Source organism: Thermochaetoides thermophila (genome assembly GCF_000221225.1).
Source record: "Thermochaetoides thermophila DSM 1495 unplaced genomic scaffold scf7180000011818, whole genome shotgun sequence".
NCBI lineage: Eukaryota > Fungi > Ascomycota > Sordariomycetes > Sordariales > Chaetomiaceae > Thermochaetoides > Thermochaetoides thermophila.
In genome coordinates this window covers 2455661-2475238 of record NW_006383034.1, presented here as the reverse complement: position 1 = coordinate 2475238, position 19578 = coordinate 2455661, and the positions used below count along the sequence as shown (strand labels likewise).

The 19578-nt window shown below is 52.9% G+C and overlaps 4 protein-coding genes across 4 annotated transcripts; 3 read left to right on the top strand and 1 right to left on the bottom strand.

The window, feature by feature from the left end:
• Positions 1 to 5081: 5081 nt before the first annotated feature.
• CTHT_0046670 (uncharacterized protein) lies at positions 5082 to 7849 on the top strand (the record flags this gene model as incomplete). Its single annotated transcript, XM_006694982.1, has 4 exons — positions 5082 to 5313; positions 5406 to 7354; positions 7463 to 7662; positions 7747 to 7849. 4 exons carry the CDS (start codon positions 5082 to 5084, stop codon positions 7847 to 7849), a joined length of 2484 nt encoding a protein of 827 aa, XP_006695045.1.
• Positions 7850 to 8549: 700 nt separating this feature from the next.
• Positions 8550 to 9411, top strand: CTHT_0046660 (uncharacterized protein; the record flags this gene model as incomplete). The annotated part of the gene is made up of 2 exons (XM_006694981.1): positions 8550 to 8603; positions 8731 to 9411. The coding sequence occupies 2 exons, from the start codon at positions 8550 to 8552 to the stop codon at positions 9409 to 9411; spliced, it is 735 nt and encodes a 244-aa protein (XP_006695044.1).
• Positions 9412 to 15255: 5844 nt separating this feature from the next.
• CTHT_0046650 (uncharacterized protein) lies at positions 15256 to 15753 on the bottom strand (the record flags this gene model as incomplete). Its single annotated transcript, XM_006694980.1, has 1 exon — positions 15256 to 15753. One exon carries the CDS (start codon positions 15751 to 15753, stop codon positions 15256 to 15258), a length of 498 nt encoding a protein of 165 aa, XP_006695043.1.
• A 2860-nt stretch (positions 15754 to 18613) lies between these two features.
• Positions 18614 to 19549, top strand: CTHT_0046640 (uncharacterized protein; the record flags this gene model as incomplete). Its single annotated transcript, XM_006694979.1, has 1 exon — positions 18614 to 19549. One exon carries the CDS (start codon positions 18614 to 18616, stop codon positions 19547 to 19549), a length of 936 nt encoding a protein of 311 aa, XP_006695042.1.
• Between the last annotated feature and the right edge of the window lie 29 nt (positions 19550 to 19578).

Sequence of the window (19578 nt, the reverse complement as noted above, 5' to 3'; positions counted from 1 at the left end):
CGATCTCAAGTCGTTGCTCGTGTGCTCGCAGAAACGATGCTGTGCTGTTCGCAGGTGGAGAGTGAGTCGGCAAGTCGATAGAGATATCGATACGGGTCCCGAGACCGGCAGTGAGACTGTGATGCTGCAGGCTTCCGCGATGGTTCGCTGCAAGAAGGCGGCACTGCAGCTGGGCTTGAGTCGCTCGCGCGTTAAGAGTCAAAAGAGTGTAGTCGACGCTGCTGCTGCTGCTGCTGCTGCTGATGTTGCTACTGCCGTGGTTCGCAATATGGGTGCAGTATACACTAGGTAATGAGGGAGTGCGTCAATTTCGTCGAGGTTGTCTGACGGCCTTGCGTCGGCCTCGTCGAGTTGATCGCCAATGTCCAATTTCGTTCGAGAAAATATGATCAAAGGCTGACAGGGGCTGTGCGGGAGGAGGGACAAACCCCAGAACCAGGACCAGGGCCAGGACCCGGGAGCGAGTGACTGAATTAAAGTAAACCGTTATCGGGCTTTGTGCGAGCCGGCTCAAGGGAATGTGAGGGTCAAAATGAGCACCACGGACGGTATGACGTCGAGATCGAGGCGCCAGACGGAGAAGAGAGGAAAACTGGAAGGTCCACGCTGGTAGGAGGATGGATAGGCGGGAGGAATCTCAAGATGATGGAAGCAGTGGTGGCATGAGGTTTTGGATCTGGGGAACAGGGGAGAGGCCGTGCAGGGCGACCGGGGGGGGGGTTGGGGGAGAGAACACCACAATAGCGAGAACTGGTTCACTGCAACAGTGCTGGCAGCCAGGCACAGGACATCATCCACATCCACTGGCACCGCCGCTGCGGCATTGCAGGCGCGGCATGCGCTCGACAAGGATACGTTCGTGGGCCGCGTGCTTAAATCCTGGGTTTGACGTGCCTGATTGGCTGGAGCTATTCCTAAAGTGTCATCGAGTCCCCTGCTAGGAGCGCTGGCATGGAAAGAGCTTCCAGGTGCTCTCCACTGGTTGAGGCAGAAGAAAGCAGGAGCTTGGGACAGCCGATGGATGGATCCAGGGTCCAACAAGGGTCCCAGAGTGGAAGGGCGGCCGTGCGCTCTGGGGCCACAGTGGGAAATGAGACGCTGCCATCCGTCTCATTGGCTGTCTGCTCAGCTCTCAGTTGCTTTCAGTTGCACCACCAGGCCTGAGGCGTGCTTTTTTTTTCTTTTCCGTAAATGAGCAGGAGAAAAAAAAAGAGGAAAAATTTTTGGTTTTGGGAGACGAAAAGGGGAAAAAGGCGCTGGTTGACCAGTCCCTCGGGTCGGGACGACGGGACGTTGAGTTGCAGTCCGTGCTGGGCGCTATTGACTATGTGATAACTTCTTTCAGAGATCATCAACTTCATGCCTAGGTAGGTAGTGCTGGTTCGGACCGCAGACTTCTCATCTAATAAGATAGCGATAAGTACTACCTGGAGAGGTGATCAATGCAGCGTTGAACGCGTCAGACTGGCGTCGCAGCGAATGCAGGCACTTTACATCGTACGTACAGCGGCGCGTCTGGCAAATAAACTGCAGCCGGTCAAGAAGGCCGCCCTAGATTGCCACATTTGGTCGCATCCACGGCCCGTATAATTCCTGATCGGCCGTTGGGACGTCCGAGGCAACTCTTTGATAACGAACAGCTGCGGCCTCAGAATTCGGCCGAGGGAATTGGATGGAATTCCATCAAATGAATGGAACCCGAAAGCAGAACGTCGATACTGCGAAATCGTTTCTGCGCTGCGCAGCTACCGACCTGCCTGCTACAAGAATGCGTGCCTGCGTTGCCAGAGAACGCAGGAATGAGGATTCTCCCACCTTTTTTTTTTTGGCATCCACATTTCATCTAGCTCGACTAGTCAACTTCTGTGGAGCATTTCTCACAGCACAAGATTCCTCGTTTCCCCCCTCCCCCCCACCTTCCCCTGGGCCTCCAATACTCCGACATCGTCATTTGCTGCCTCGGCGTTTGACTGCGAGGTCTCTTCTAGTTCGGATGGCGGCGGCCAAAGAGCGACACGCCGACGCTGATTAGATGTCATATAGGATGCCATCCCAGATGCCTAAATTTTTTTTTGTTCTTTTTGAATTTCGACGCCGATGTTTCGTCTCACAGCATTCACACACAGGATATCATGGTTTTAGAGTGATTGATGTTGGATTTTGCAACGTCAGGTCCAAGACTAGCGGGATGACACGACGGCAGCGGTGTCAGCAGTCAATCGAGATGATACGTATTCTGGGGAATTGCACCATCTTGATTTCTTCGCATAAGACGGCACATTGCTTTCGCTCTTCCGTACGTACTTGTACCTAGCTGAACCAAAACCCAGACTTGAGCGAGTCTGATGATGCGTCTGGCGGCCGGCGCTGCATCCACGCCCCGCGGTCCGGCTTCCACGTCTTTCCCGTCCCACCTACACGGGTCGACCACGGCTTCCGCGAGCCAATCAGCGTTGTGTGCCTGACGCTAAACCGTTTGTGGCTTAGGGCCAATGGCACGACTGGCGTGCGATTTGTGGGCGCCCGAACCCCCTGAATATTTCGCGGGCAAATTCTGGGCAAGTCTTGGGTGCAAGAGGCGCGTGTTCCTCCCGTTCCCCTGCAGCAGAGAAAGGCGATTCCGGGGAATTCAAGAACCGGTCACTGCATCCACGGCGTTGCATGAGTTACGATAGAAATGCGTGAATCGCACCTGCGGATGCATGTTTCGTTCTGAATCAGACTGACAAGACCGACAGGACTGGCACTCTGACAGGAGGCTTTGCACGGCAGTGGTCTGTTGTGCTGCGGCGAGCCTTGAGCCCTTCATCATCCCAGCCATAAAAAAAAACACAAGCCTGGTGAGGACGCAAGAATTCCGTTTCAAATCAATGCCATATTGAAATCCTTGAATCAACCCAAGAAGTGAGAGGAAGTGGGGAATTAGCCAGCGGGATGAGCGATCGGGTCTTTGCAAGCGTGATCACACAGTTCATAGATCAATTGGCCCATTCCATCCCGTCCGCTTGCTTTTTCCTTACGAGCAGCCATGCTAGGCTGGCTGGCTTGCTTACACGAGGACGAAGCGAGGTGCAGCAATTCAAAATACAAATGCCTGCTGTTGGCAAGCTGAAAGGAGTACGTATCGTAGAAAAAAAAAGAAAGAAAAGGGAAAAAAGGAAAAAAAGAAAGAAAGAAAAAAAAACCTCAACTCATCTTCAACGTTGGCTGGTTTGGCTTGGATGCTATCAGTCAGGCAGAGAGCATTTGCCGGCCTCGGTGTTGATGATTCTGGGGCCAATTCGAGCAAGTGGACCGCTTCATTTCAGGGCTGAAACCGTCAAACGGAGCCATGGACGCTGGCCTCGTGGCATCCCCACTTTCATGTCAATTCTAATCGACGGAAACGGGACAGCTCGCCGCCACACTAGCATCTCCAGTTGCCGATGCTTCTCCCTAACGAGCTGAAAATTTTTGTTGTCTACATAAGCGCCAGTAGCCCTACACTACCTACTTTAGGTAGTTTTGGCTTTGTCATCAGTCCCCTCTCTATATCCTCTCGGTGATGAGGATGAATATGAGGGAAAGGTGAGCAAGAAGAGTGAGTGAAATAACTGTGCGACAATTTGGCTCCCCTCATCGGCTTTGGTGAAGATTTTTGTACCACTCCGCCTTGTCCTCGTCCCACCGCCGGCCGGCGGCCTGGCTTCTCACCGAGGCAGGCTGACCACAGGCTGCCAGCACAAGGCTCCATTGCACCGAGACCTACAAAGCATGACGGCAGGATGGTGGTCTCTTCCAGCTTTTTGTTTACTTTGCGAAACATACTCGAACCCGCCACTATATCTGTAGTAACAGGATGAGCTGCACAAGGCAAGGGTGAAGGTGACAGCACCTAGGCCGTCACACCCGTGCATCTCGGGTGGTGTTACAATGTGTATTCGCATATCGAGACAACTAGATATGGGAACGCGTGGGCCGTTGCAAGTCGATGGGGATTGTGCCATGTTTCTGGCTGTGTCAGGCTCCGGGACCAAAAAAAAAAAAAAATACTCACCTGGAGTTTTGACATGACACCAAGAGCCGTCTCAAAAGTCAAGACACGTCCACAGAATCTATTTTTTTTTCCGACGGATGCCAATCGGATTAGGCTCCCGCACAGGACGAAGTTTGGTCAAAACGGTGATGGCACACTACAGCTGGCTACCGGCAGATGATTGACGCCGTGTCATCGAAGTTCAAACATCAAGTTCCATAGAGAATCCTTGTCATTGACTGTCCTGAAGTTGCGGTATCATTCCAGCATGCCAGCATTCAAGCCCAAAGCTCGAGGTCCCAGATCTGCTCGTCTCCAAAAAACAGCAAACTAAAACACAACCTCTGAAGCGCTCCGCTGCGGCATGGTTGCATTTGCCCTGTGTCACAGGACTTCTCCACGCGTTCGTCTGATGTGGCGGCAGCGTCACGAGGCAATGGCAATGGGACAAACTGGAAGTACTGGAGAGTCGGTGTGAGGGTTTGTGTCGTGTGTTGTTGTCTTTCACCACAAGTTCATGTTGAGGCTCGAACCCTGGACCTTGTTCCCAACAAAGAAGATGGCCGGCCATTGGACGCTGGGAATGGCCACACAACAGCAGCTGGTTGGATGCTGCGCGGCGCTCAAGACGACCGACTGACAAACTGCACTTTTTTGCTTCTGCAAAAGTGGCCCGCATGCCCAACAGCTGCAGCGCTGACTTGCCGCGACCCAATGGGATCGTGTTCCATGTCCTTGCCTGATGATGCCGAAAGCCCGGAAGGGCTGAGTGATGGCTGATGAAAGACGTCACACCCACCCCCGCTGCCGTCGGCACCCGCACATTCGGGTCCGCCGGCCTGGGAATTGGGAATTGGGGTGCCAACCTTTGATGCAACTCTAGCAAACAGTACCTAACCCAATCCCAACCCATTGACGTGAGGGAATAAAAAAAAGTAAAAGGGGGGGGGGGGGGGAAAGGAAAGGGTAGGGGATTTTTACAAGTACATCACGGGACCTTCATTACGCCCCATCACCATCTTGCTTGCTGGGAAATGGCACATTACTTCCAAGTAAACCCTGTGCCATGGATATCGTGCGAAGCGTCTACGACTGGACGTTCCAGAAGCTGCCAAAGCCGAAGCCGCCCCACTGGCGCCGGCTCTGGATGCCCTGGGGCCGCCACGCGGGGCAGGCAGTTCTCTCTACCAAGACAGCCGTCACATCTGTTCTCTGCGCGACATGCTCGTTGAACACAGGCCCTGAAGCGGCCTCAGAGCTGTCGTATTATGGCCGCAGTCCGCCGGTGTATCCTTCTCGTAAGTTTTTGTGTCATTAGTTGTCTAATGTGATTTTATTTTTTTTTGTGTGTGTTTTCTTATTTTATTTTATTTTATTTTATTTTTTTTAGAGCTGACCCTCTCCTTCTGGGAAGCGATCGGAAATGGTACCACCAACGCCCAATGGGCCGCCGCCTATAGGGCTGCCCGGGCTCTGGTCTCCGAGATGACGGTTGACGAGCTCGTTAATATCACGCGCGGCTTTCCCGGCCCTTGTGCCGGCAACACGGGCGAGATCCCCCGCCTCGGTATTCCATCCCTCTGCTTCGCTGACGGGCCCGCGGGTATCCGTGGTCAGGAGTTCGTCTCGGCCTTCCCGGCCGGTATACACCTCGCCGCGACCTGGGATCGGGAATTGATGTACCAGTATGGTCGGGCCTTGGGAAGGGAGTTCTACGGGCGCGGGATCAATGTCGCGCTGGGGCCGGTCGCCGGTCCGCTGGGCAGGGTTGTCCGTGGGGGGAGGAACTGGGAGGGCTTGAGTAACGACCCTTACCTAGCAGGCGTGGCGATGGGGCTGGTAACTCGGGGAATGCAGGATGCGGGCGTCATCGCTACGCCGAAGCATTGGTTGCTCAATGAGCAGGAGTATCGGCGGCGCTGGGTTGCGGGGGAGGGGCATGCGGTTAGTTCGAATGTGGGTGATCGCACGCTGCATGAGCTGTACGCTTTCCCATTCATGGACGCCCTGCGTGAGGGCGCTGGGGCGGTTATGTGCAGCTACCAGAGGGCGAACCATTCTTATGCGTGTCAGAACTCGAAGCTGTTGAACGGAGTCCTCAAGACGGAGCTCGGGTTTGAAGGCTTCGTCGTCAGCGACTGGGACGGGCAGATGTCTGGCGTCGCGTCCGCCAACGCCGGTTTAGATCTGGTAATGCCCGGCGCAGGGTTCTGGGGTGAGCAACTTGCACAGGCCGTTCGCAACGGTTCTGTCGCTCACGACCGTCTCCGCGACATGGCCACTCGCATCCTCGCCTCCTGGCACTACTTGCAGCAAGAACATTCCTTCCCGTCAAAGGCAGTGTACACCAACCTCGACCGGCACCCACCTATCGATGTCCAGGAAGACCATGCCGCGCTGATTCGGACGATCGGGGCAGCGGGGACGGTGCTGGTCAAGAACCTTAACCACACCTTGCCGCTGCGCAAACCTCGTTTTCTCTGCGTCTTCGGCTACGATGCGACCGTCAACCCGGCGCCCTGGAACAACCGGGACCGCTACGGCGGAGGCTACGACGTCAACCACGGCTGGAACACCTTCCTCAATGGTACGCTGATCACGGGCGGCGGCTCCGGCGGCGTCACGCCGCCCTATGTCGTCTCCCCCTTCCAAGCGCTGCAGGAACGTGCCGCTAAGGACAGGGCGGTCCTACGATGGGATTTTGTCAGCGACAGCCCGACGCCGTACCCCAACGCGGAGGTGTGTCTCGTGTTCTTGAATGCGTATGCCTCCGAGAGCTTTGATCGGCCCGGGTTGAGGGATGAGTGGGGGGATCGGTTGGTTAGCAACGTGGCTGGCTGGTGTAAGAGGACGGTGGTGGTTGTGCATAGCGCCGGCGTGAGGGTCGTTGATCCGTGGGTTGAGCATGAGAATGTTACGGCCGTGGTTATGGCTGGATTGCCGGGACAGGAGTCGGGCCATGCGTTGGTAGATGTTTTGTATGGGGAGGTGAATCCGGCAGGGAAGCTGGTTTATACGGTTGCTAAATCCGAGGAGGCGTATGGGCCATTGTTGAACTCTTCGGTGCCGGGGCCTGATGACAATCCGATCTTCCCAAACTCGGATTTTGAGGAAGGCTTGTTCATCGACTACCGGTATTTCGACAAGCTCCACCCCCGTCAATCACGATCCTGCTCCCACCCTCCCGCTGGCGAGCTAAAAAACAAGAACGATGACGACGACGACGACGACCCAGTTCGATTTGAGTTCGGCTTCGGCCTCTCTTACACCTCCTTCTCCTATACCAATCTCTCCATCTCCCTCCTCACTCCTTCCCCGCCCGCCCGAATACCCCGACCCGTCCATCCCCATCATCCAGGGTGGGCATGCGCAACTCTGGGAAGACATTGCTCTGGTCAAATGCAACATCCAGAACACGGGGGATGCTGAGGGGCGGAGGTGGTACAGGTTTATATTGGCGTACCGGGGTCTGGCATCACCAAGGTCACGGGGGATGACGACACCGAGCGGGAGGGGGAGGAAGATGAAGTGTGGGATGATGCCGCGCCTGTGAGGGTGCTAAGAGGGTTTGAGAAGGTTGGCCCGCTGGCGCCGGGGCAGGTGAGGGAGGTGGGAATGGTGTTGAGGAGGAGGGATTTGAGTGTTTGGTGAGTTGTCCTATCTAACTACCTCAGTTTTGCGTCCCTGCTTTTCGTCATAGATGGCATGCTGACTGAGTGACGCAAACACAGGGACGTCGTTGCGCAACAGTGGCGGTTGAGGAGGGGCGTGTATAAGGTTTGGGTTGGGGCGAGTAGTAGGGATTTGAGGCTGGAGGGGCGGTTGGTTATCTAAGAGGAAAAGGGGGAAGGGGTGGGTTTGGATAGACTGTTTGGATAGACGTTGGCTACCTATCTCTGTGATCTTGGGATTGAGATGGGGGCTTTCTCCGGCTTACCTAACTTAGGAAAATTGGATAACCTAGAGCTGAATTGGAAATTCTACTGAGATAGAACGACACACCTTACAAGGGCTCTGATGAGGCCGCGAAGCTCGGCATCGGAAGTTCCCTTTCCCCCGAGCTTACCTACCTACTAACCTACAACGGCACGAGGTTACATGCCGGATTGTGGCAGGCTGACAGGAGAACACGGACGGAATTATCGGCCCGGGAGGGGCTCCTTTTACGCCGAAGTTTTGCCAGTGAACCTCTGAGAGAGGAACCCATTGTCATGTCATTGAGACAGCTATGAATTCCATCTTATGAGCTGTGTGGGTTCGGACTGGAACCGAGGACTTAAGGTAGGTATCGCTGGCGAAGTTTACGACCCGGACCCGGTTCCCCTTATTGACCGACAGGGCTAATCCGTGGGGAAGCTTATGTCCTGAAATATTATAAAAGAGGGGACGATTCTTTGTTTCTTGGCTGGTTGCTGACCGAAGTCTTAGTTGACATCATCACATCACTTCCAGACTTTCTTCGCCATCGTAGAGAAAGCAGGTTATTCCCCCGCCAGCCAGCCTCGAAGATCTCAGCTTAGACAACCCAATTACCATGGCCTTCATCCGACCTTTCAAACCAGAAGACACAAACGCCGCGAAACACATCGTATGTCATCCCGACCCCCCCCCCCCCACCGTATCATCATCCTTCCTTGTTATGCAAGCCCCCACCCCCCCTCCCACCCAATCTCTCACTGCTTCTCGCATCATTGTTGACAAAGAATGGCCATTAGTGTCGTGCAACTCTCCCCCCTTCGCTAGCATCTTCCTCAGGAGCAGCTGCCCTCTCTCCCTACCTCTGGACCCTCCCCTTCACACACCTTCGCCCACAGCACTGCCACATCCTCGACGATGGAGCCGGTAACGCTGTTGGGTACGTACTCGGAGCTCCGGACATTTTCGCTTTGGCTAAGGAATGGCCGCGTTATATGGAAAACGTGGTTAAGCCTGGCGTTGAGGACGGGGAGGTACCTCGGCTCGGAGAGGAGGATCTGCAGAGCAGAGAGGCATGGTGGAAGGATGAGGAGGAGAAAGCCGTGAATGAGCGGTGTCTGGGGCAGCTCGCTTACAAACCGGACTGGCTCCTTCTCGGCAATGAGGAGGAAAATTCTCGAGAGTTAGAGCACCGACCTGATTCAAAGGAGAAAAGGACGCCCACAAAGAGGGAAATGGTCCATCAATACCACGCGATAATGCACATCGACCTGCTTGAACCCTTCCAGCGGCAGGGTTGGGGCAGGAAGATGATACAGAGGTTTATAGAGGGAATCAAGGCGTCAGGGGAAGATTTTGGGAAGGGGGTGATGATCGGGATTGCGCCGGAAAATGAGAAGGTAGTAAAGTTCTATGAAAAGTGTGGGTTTCGCGTTGTGGAGGGGGGAGTTGGGGAGATTTGGATGGTTAGAGAGTTGTGAGATAAGGGATGGGGAAGTCTAGCAAGGGGTTTTAGGGAAGGCTCCCGACGAGTTACGGAATAAGATCATTGGGAACTGGGCTGATGGTGACTTTGAATGGCTGTGACTGATATCAGTTCCAATTCTTTGCACACTGTTTTTACTCAGCATAGAGTGACTCGATGTGCTAACACTCGAGTAAAAGTGACACTACATGTGTGTGGTTACAGGATAACACGCTATTCACAACAATCACCGCATGCATCGCAATAACACCACTTCTTTTCGTTTTCTTCGCCCCAAGTATTTTTCTGTTCCGGTATTTCCTCGATGGCCCTGGTCAGAGTTGCCGCTGGGTTGTGATACTATAAGCATGAGGGGTAGTGATGGCCGGAGCGGGTGTACCGCTGACGAGCTTAGCGGCTGCTTATCTTGGCCATGATTGTTATGATTTGTTCCCCCTTCCCAATGGGTTTCCAGGCTCTCCCTCGATTATCGTAACCATGTCTCCCACCTAGTATTGACGGTCCGATGCTTTGTGACAATTAGCAGATGCAGCACCACCCATCTCTTCGTCCGGTTGGGTATTCTCTCTTTCAAACAGAGTTGTCCATCTCATTCCCGCACTTTCGCCATGATAATCATTACGCTTTTGCTCATTCTTCATCCTAAACCGTGGCAGGTTGCGAGATACCGGACGGACGTCGTGTTCTCCAGGGCCTGGCTATGTGACTGGCAAATGTTGGGTGCCAAGGTAAGCTCGATTCATTGTAATGGTATCTGTTCCGGAGGCCAATCGTCAGGTACTGGTTCGAATTTGGGGTTGTACATATTTGACTATGTCGGCAATGATGTGAATTTTGGTTGTGACCCTTATAAGTGCTTCCCCCAATGACCTGGCAGTGTTCCCCCTTTCGGTTATGAGATCTGTACTCAACTGCGTCCCTGGCAATTTGATACGAAACATATCGTTCCGAGCCTTTGCCTTGACTTTCCACACAAAGTGCAAAGGGGCAACAACATCATCAAGAAACCACAGAACTCCTCCTTTTTATAGCTCACATTCTTCCGGTCGCCATTGACAAAAGAGTAACATTGGCGACATTCAGAGCAGTGCTGGACCGCGCTGGCGCAAGCAACGCCGGCTTTTCTTCGGTCTTGACTCATCTTTGAATAGGCGCGGTTCAAAAAGACGTTATTATTCGGAGCTCTAAACGCGGAAGGTAGGCGGGACGGATCATCTTGCACACGTCGCACTGTCTCGCCGATTGGCCACTCGATAACAAGCTCCGTTAAGAGAATGCCTAGTGCGAATGCGATCTGGTTTTGGTCATCACCCTTCTCCTCTTCTTTTCCGGGCTGGTGGGTGGCTTTTTTAGCCTGCCGTAAACGCTGAGCCCGGGCGTAGTGTCGGGCTTAGAGTGGGGAGGGGTATCAAAGTCCCCGAGCTTGAACAAGAAAATGTCAGTTGCCTGTTCATCGGGATTTCTCGTCCCGATCATTGAGTCTCGCTAAGATGGAGAACAGCCCAGGAAGCCGCGGTTGCTATGGCGTATCTCTCAGTTCGTGAAGCTAATTCCAATGCTTGTGGAGATAAATACTTTTTCATTGTAATTAGTTTGACAGAGCAATCTGGAAGCTCAATAACTGGGCAACAGATCTGTTTGCGCGTTTCATCTGCCCTTCATGCTTGTCGTTATGTATAAATTTACATAGGGATCTAAAGTCCTTCCTGAATCCTGCTACAACGGTCAACAACATTAAGATCCCTGAGACATGTAAAGATGTTTAAAAAAAGGTTATACAGAGACATTGGATGTGGTTTCTGCGCTGGGAGGAGGAGGGAGAGGGGGAGGGGGATTTGTTCGTCTAGATGTTCCCAAAGACGCCGACCTTTCTTGAAGTGGAGGTTAGTTTGCTTTCCTTGACACCCATAGTTCAACGTGAAGTAGAATTAGGATATGCCATCTGCTTGCAGAAGACCTACTGGACAGCCCGCTTGAAACATTTAGTTTAGACCAGATAAGGAGTTCAAACGGAGCGGCAGGTGGAAGCTTTTCTCGTTTGGATGTGTTCGATTCCAGCTCGCCAGCCGGTATCTTGACTGTGTCAAGATAAGAGCAGGTTTGCATCATGCTCCTCACAACGACACGGTAACACCTATGAGCACACTGTATCTATGCAGCTGACAGTACGTTACACATGCTGGTAGATCTTGGGATCAAATCCGTTGTAGAGTTCCCTTACCTGCGAAGGTGTGCCCTCTGAACAGGATGTATATGGCCCGATATCCATGTTCAATATCTTGCCCAATTCTTCATACAATTCTCGATTTTTGGCGAAAAATATCTTGCTTCGAAGCGACCTTCAAGAATGCCCGGATTTGCGCCTTAGCAGAGACAGCTAAGAGTCCAGCTGTGACCTTAAGCGCACCCTTCAACGAGACCTCTGTACTAAGTCTGTTAGCATCGAGTCTCGATAGAAATCAGATGGTGGTAGATGATCAATATGACCCCTTCATAAATTGACTCACTTTGTCCCACGTATCTTCAGTGTCAAGTAGAAGCTTGTTTATTGACGGTTATAACATTTGCTCTAACCTGGCCATCAACTCCATCACCTCATTGGGGATCGGTGATCTGCCGCCATGCTTTCGCGTTCAGGGTATCTTTCAACTGCCTCTGGTCTGGTAATGAAGCCACATGCTCACTCAAAGTTTCTCCGGCGATAACTGTCAGACAAAACTCGACCGGAACCTCCGCTCTTGCAAATTTGTTCTGGAGCTCCCGCATTTTCATCTATAAGGCTCTTTGGACAGTCTCGAGATCGCTCTCTTTTTCTTTCTGAATCATCCTGTGGATATTGGACACTTGACACCCTATGATAGGGAACAGTTGAACAGCCCCAAGGGCCAACCTTACAGCTTCCATGCTGCTGAGTATGAACAGAGTGTTTACTCGATACCACTAGGCGGTAATCTTGCTGATGTGGGCCGCGACGGGCATGGGTGAAGCGCAATGGATTGGTAGACAACGGCGAAGCTTTCAAACTCATAACAAGAGCTTCGCATTGATGCCTGAACTTACGGAAAACCCAAAATGACTGGACGGTTTGATTTGATCAGCTGCACATAACTCTGGTTAAGACGAATTTGTTCCTTCCCCCACCCCCTCCCCCCGGACATAAATAAACCGCGTATTAATCTGCTCCGTGGTGTTTCCTTTGTAGACGAGGCTGGGACGTCATGCATTGGCTCTTATGATTTGCTAACCACGCACGCGCAACCTTGACGTGTCAGATTTTCTTTCTACTCTTATTGTATCACAGGAAAATCTGCATAAGTTTGAGGGCTAGAAGTTTTTTTTATGCAGAAATTGATGCTTAACTCAAATGATCATAGAGCTGATAAAGCAACGCCAACTTTCTGTAACAGAGCTCAACCTATCAAGTGCAGCACTCTCAGAGTTCCAAAAGAGAAATGATAAACAGCTAAATGCACATGCATAAATACATTTGCTGACCGCTCTAGGCTTACCATGCAGCGAAAGAACTTCTGTCAACCTGCCTAAGGCCTAAACTACAATCTTCGATTTCGGTATGCCTTCACTTCACCTTTTACGACGAATCTTCGTGGCCGACCATCATTGGTGTCGATTCATATAGAATCAAGGGAACTTGAACCCAATATCATGGAATCTGGAGCACCGCCAATCCTCACTACTTGCACAAGTTACGCAAGACCCGTCGGTGGAAAATACCAAAAGTGGATTGAAGAAGGGGGAAAACAAGCGAAAAGCCATGGATGACCCAGGTCTTCTCTAATGGAAGCAGAAGCTGGGAAGAGCCCATTTGTTCAACAAGCGTTTCACGGAAGAGCTCCAAATTCTTGTAGGCGTTGTACAAACGGAGAAGGCTATTTACGAGTCAGATGACCTTCGTCTTCCCCGGAGTAAAAAGGCTCTAGCACTGGCCTACAAACTTCATGGTAAAGTCAAAAACGCGATATGGGTGCCCGAGGAACATGTCAGGGGTAGCCCGGAGAACTGGATAAACCAGAGCAACCCATTTTCTTCCCAGACTAATCTGGCAGTTGCCTACTACGATTACGGTCGGCTAAAGGAGGCGATCGATCTCTGGGAGAAGCTCGTCAGTCATGGGAAGGAAAGGATGGAGCAGCAAAGCCCAGACTTTCTTTTCTCATTGACCAATCTTGGAGTAGCCTATTACTACTTTGGACAGATCAAGACGCAAATTGAATTCTTCAGCAAGCTTTGTAAGAAAGAAAAAAGCGTCTCTCCCTCCAGAAGACCCTCATCTTCTCCGCTCAAATCTCCAGCTCGCAATGGCCTACACTACATGAGAGCTGGCGATTCTAAGAAAGCAGCCAAACTGGTTAAGAACTTCCCAGCGAGTAAATAACATACAAGATTGGGACAATCACTTTTTCGCACGACTCTAGTCAATCTAGTCCAAGAAGCTGCTTCTCAAGCCCAACCCTAATCACCCGAAGGGACCCACGAAGAGGACATCGAGCTCTCCATGCAGTTGCTGGGAGCCCAGAAGAGTGAATCAAAGAATAAATAGAGGACAGAGCCTTCTTCCAGGCAAAGCGTGATATTGAATCAGCGCGTTCCCACACCAGAAGTCATGGAAGAGTTTGAAACGTGAGAGAGGAAGTGCGCTGCTGCGTGTTCTTTGTTCACAATCCCAAGAATTACTCCGACCCTGCAACAAAAGTGTCATATACCTATGGAGAGCTTGTTCTGTTAGCACAAACACAACCCTAATGCTTGCTGGTCCTGAATTCAATTGTACCGTAAGAGAAACTGTAATCTATGTAGGGATGAAAGCACATGACGCTAAAATCCCCTGAGCTAACAATCACTAACCAGAGAAAAAAAAAATATCATGGAAGATGAGAAGGCAAGTGCCGTCCGATTATTCTTACCCTAAATACATAGATGTATGGTACTGCATGAACCCTAGGCTTTATCCGGTTTGATTGGAGAAATACTCATCCTCGATAGCTTCTGTTGGAGGGATGTTCTATGTTTCTCTTCATACTCTCCAACCACACGTCTGCCATCCACTCTCTAGTGTTCCACCAAATGGCTTAATTTTGCTTGTTACTCCAGTGCTGTCATAGAGCCCTGACCAGAGTCTTCATGAGCATTCTGCTTCTTTTCTTTGTCCCTCAACATCCAACATCCGTGTGGTAGGGCAAGGTACATCTCAGGAACATGAAAAACACGGCTAGACAACGCTAGAGCAAAGACGACAAAAGGAAAAAAAATGAGTCGTACCCACTGTTTGCATCATAGGCTCAGTCTACGTACCACCGATCCGGAGTTCCCGAGTCCCATAAGCACTCTACTAAGACAAGCCTACCTACCTTTTCTCCTATGAAAGCCTACACATCCCTCCCACACACACTCAATACTCACCTACCTACCTACATACCTATACCTCCATTGTGACCAATCCCATCCTTCTCTCCAACCAACCCCCTTCTCCCTCTCTGTCCTCCGCTCTTCCTTCAGTTTCTCCTCCGGAGAACAATCACACCACTCCCAAGCCGGCAGAGGCAAAGGCATCTTTGCCCCGGGCACCTCTCTATGCTCTCCATCGATTCACATCGGATATCTCTTCGCCGGCGGTGTCTCTCCGCGTCGTCGACACCCTACTTCCCGGATTTCCTGCGGAAAAGTCGGGTACAGATCCCGCCGTGACATCTCCAGCCCTGTTCGTCCCTGTTGCGTGAGTTAAAAGAATCCCTGCTGCTGCTGCTGCTGCTGCTGCCATGCTGGGACGACATGGAGGTGTGCTCTCCATGGTTCGGTATTGGAAATACGGTTGTCTGGTTCCTCAGGTATTAGCGGGCCGGCGTGGTCGCAGACGTGGGGGACGTCGGGGAGCAGGGCGTGGGACGAGAAGACTGGGTGCGCGGGGAGGGCGGGCGACAGTGCCGACGGCAGGGTCGGAGAGGGATGGAGGCGGGGGACGACAGCCGGGATTTTGGTTGCGAGAACTAGAGGTCGGAGGTGAGGTCGGAGGAGGAGTAGAATGAGGGCACGGAGGAGCCTCGGGGAGGGGGATGTCTCGCCGTTCGTCGGCCGGAAGTTGGCTCCAGGCTTCGCGGACCCCGCGAATCTCGAAGGCAGTTTGGTCGTAGGCGGCGCGGGCTCCGGAAACATGGGCCTGTTGCTCCTCGAGGGAAACGCAGGTTAGGCGCTCCACGTCGAGGAAAGGGTCAGCTTCACGCATGGCTTCAAGGATTTCCTTTTGGGTTTGCCATACCTCATACTTCAGTCGGAGGTTGCCATAGAGAAGCTTGAGAAAGCCGATGATTAGGTTGGCAGCCATTGTGATCCGTTGAGATTGTTATGGTGTCCCTTAGGGAGGGTATGCTACTGTAGACGAGGTGCCTGGTGTGTTAGGTGATGCATACATCGCCCTGAATGCTTTCTCGTCTCGACTTACCTTCGGCTTACTCTGGAAGACTCAGCTTTAACTTACCTTTGCTTCACTGGACCGCCGTTGGTGTTGACCAGTAAAAACGAGTCTCCCGCTTGACGGCCCCATGTCTCTTCTTAAGTCCCATCTTGAGAGACCAACAGGTGTTCGGAGACAAAGAGAAGCTGCCGAGCCGCTGCTTTGTGACAATCCCAGATCCGTGTCATGTTGACAATGGCTTTGTGTGTGAATCGCATTGTGAGCTCTCAACGCGAGCAGTCACCTGTCAGAAGGGCCTTCAACAGCTTCCTTAGACTCCCGACCCTGACAGTATCAAGCGCATGGGCCGGCCCGATGAAAACCAATGTTCCGCAGAGAAGCAGGTCATTCCGTTCCTCCGCCACCTTGGCATCGGTATGCTCGACATTCTGTCACATATACCGCGGCCGATAATATAGCGGAAATTAAGTGTCGCGAGCCTCAATCAGACGGGTGTCGACGAAATCGTGTTTCTCGAGACTGGAAGTCCAAGAACGCGCCAGGAATTGTATCATGACCCACAGCCGCTCGCCCAGGCTGAAGATGATGATCGGATCAGAATTTGTAGAATACCATCAGTGATGACGGCAGTTGCTCCATGGACGGTGCCTTACTGCCATTTCAGCGGCTGATCGGCGCCACCGAGTTGAAGGGCCAAGAGTCGTGGTCGCAGCCTGGAACGGTGTTAACACTTCATTGTGACGCAAATGCCCGTTGAATGCCCAGAACAGGCATGCATGAGGCGCGGTCACCTGCCGAACAATGTGCATCTGATTGGCGGCGGTTGACTCTCCGAAAAAGCGGACCGCGTTGATTGGCTGCTCGGTTCTCGGAAAAAGGGAGTAGGCGTTGCGGAATTCCGCGCAAGTGAGTGGCCGTGGCCGACTTGTGTCGCGGGCGTCAGCATCAAGACGTGCCGCTTCGAGAGCAAAGACTGTGCCGCGTTTCGAGTGCTGCGGTGGCATGTGAAAAACTGGCAGTCTATTTGATGGTATCGGCGCATCAGGCACAGCTCTCAGCACACAGCACAGTGCCACCTCCAGGCACGCGTGGTGCGACAAACACACGCCTTCGGCCCAAAAATATCGCTCGTGGGGAGGGGAAACGCCGAAGGCTGCAGATAAATCTGCCACGTCTGTCCTTTGATGTTTTTGTGCAGAGCTTTCTGGGTTCTCTTCGAAGCTCTGCTTCTGCGGCTCACACTGGAACCAACTGGCCGGTTCCTTGCTTGCTCCTAAACGGGCGTTCCCGCTTTGACCTGGCTTCAGTGACATCCAACATCGGACCGGGTTTCCATGTCCCCGAAACAGCACAAATCCGCCAGTTCCTACGTGCGCCCCACCGAGCCTTATCCACGTGTGGAGTCCCAGCTCTGGGCCCTAACCCAGCTGCCAACCCAGCTCGAGTGAACCCTGACCCAGCTTGGCATCGTCAAATCAACTTCCAGCTTCCAGCAATCAGCTCAACTCTGACTCTTCGGCAGTTAAAACACATTCAACAGTGCCATCATCTCTGTTTTCCAGCCGTTCAATTTTTCAAACTTATTCGACAACAAAATCTGGGCCCAGACACACCGCCAGACGGATACTGCACGGCCAGGGGATCTGAGATCGCTGGTCCTTACTCCACGTGAATTTCCAAGATTGTGCGGGGACCCTTGCCACAGCCAGCGTCACCGCCCTCCAGCTGGCAGCCTACGCTCTTCTTGGCCGCCTGTCTGGAGACTGTCGGCCCCTGAATTGACGACAAAAACCGCTGACCGCCTGTTCAACATTTCACTCGACAAACAAACTCGGCAAGATCTGGAGAGTTGCAGCAACATCAGATTGTGGAGTTTTCTGGAACCCGTTGTTGATGCAATTCTTCCAATTTGGCCGGTTTCCTCACCGCGTCTTTTCGCCCTTCCATCTCCGATCGCCGTCTTCTGCGACATCCGCTCGGACCCTGCCCATTTGGCCTGCGGATCATCGCCTTTCATTCTCCGAGACGACTTGGTGCCATGAAAACACAAGCCCTCTTTCATAAGTCATCGTGGCCGCACCGGATACGCAGCCGCGGTTGAGCTGGCAGTTACACAGCTTTTTTCTGTCGTAGACTTGCGGCACTCAAAAGAGGGGCAATTTGTTTATATACTCGCCACTGTCACCCACTTCCCCAATTTTCGGGACTCTTCTGCTCCAGCAGAATTCAGGTCCGGGTTCACCTGCTGCAACTAAGGTCGCATCTCGTGCAGAAAGCTGCAGCGCTGCATGCTTGGCCCGCTGCGTCGAAGACTCGCAGTCCCACCCGTTAACAAGTTTACCAGCCGCTAGCCCGTCGTGTTAGTGCTTGCAAGCCGCAATTGGCGCACTCTGTTCGCTGCTGTGGGTTGCACACTGCGCTCAACCGCACCAAAACACGACCACGTAGTTTTTTTTTTTTTTTGCCTGTTTAATTCGCCGGTCCTCGGTGTTGACTCCCGATCCTCAGGACCGGGACGGGGCCTACAAGGCTGACCGCAACTTGTCCTGCATCTGCGGCCACGGAAGATCTCGGTTCCTTTTGACGCCCCTCTCCCCCACAATCGAGACGTTAAAGAATTGAAGAATCAGCCTTCCGCCACCTCGGCTGCGTGTCTTTTTTTAAAAAAAAAACCTTTGACTGGATTTGTTTTTCACGGTTGGTCTGTTAGACTCGACTCCCTTCTGGGTTTTACGTGTGAAGTTTGCTGCCCCATTGAGTCTTGGCAAAGATGGCCGCCGTCTCCCATTCCTCGCACATCCAGTCCATCGACCGCCCAGACTCCCGTGTGAGTCTGGCGCGTTCCGATACGACCTACCACAGCTTCCAGGACGTCGACCTCCCAGAGCCTAAAGTCCCGGATCAGCCCACCGAAAAGGCATCCGTAGAACAACCCGCCAAGGTGCCCCAAACCTGCCCTCCTCCGCCGTCATGCACTTCTATTCCTGAGGAAGGCTCTTCCATCAAGAAGGAGCGTCCCCACGTCTGGGAAATGCGCCGCCAAGATTCAGGCTACGAGTCCCTCTCTCCTAGAGATTCGTGCTCCTCCCACCGGAAATCCACATCAGCCACAACCTCCCCTTCCACAACTCGCCAGCGCCGCTCAACAAAGTCTCCACGCTCCTCTCGCTCCGGCACCGCCACAAAACGGCCCCGCTCTGGCCGTCATTCCCCTCCCCAGTCACGCCACCAGACCTCTCAACAGCAGCCGCAACAACAACAACAAGAGTCCATGACCTACACTTACTTCCACTTCCCCAGCTTCACCCCGACCGACCCCTCCTCCTTCGATGATGACGAGTCACCCAGCTCTGCTGCCGAAAATACCGTCATCTACCCCATCCTCCAGCAAACAACCTACTGGACGAGCGACCGCACCCGCCGCCTCGAATACGCCGCCATCGATGCGGCAAGCAAGGGTCTGCGAGGCTGGATCATGCGGCACGTCGTGCCTGAGTGTTTCGTGCCGAGGGGCAAGCGGTATGGGAGTTTTGGGGATGACACAGGGAGTGTGGTGCGGTATCGGATTGAGCCTGTGGGAGGGGACGAGGACGGGGAACGGGAGCAGGAGGGGGATGAGAAGCGGGCCGAGCAAGGGGAGGGACCAGAGAAGAAGAGGGGTTGGCGGTGGAAGTGGTTGTTTAGATTGGCGTTTCGGAGGCGGTGAGAAGGGCTGAAGGTCACCTACGTTTTGGG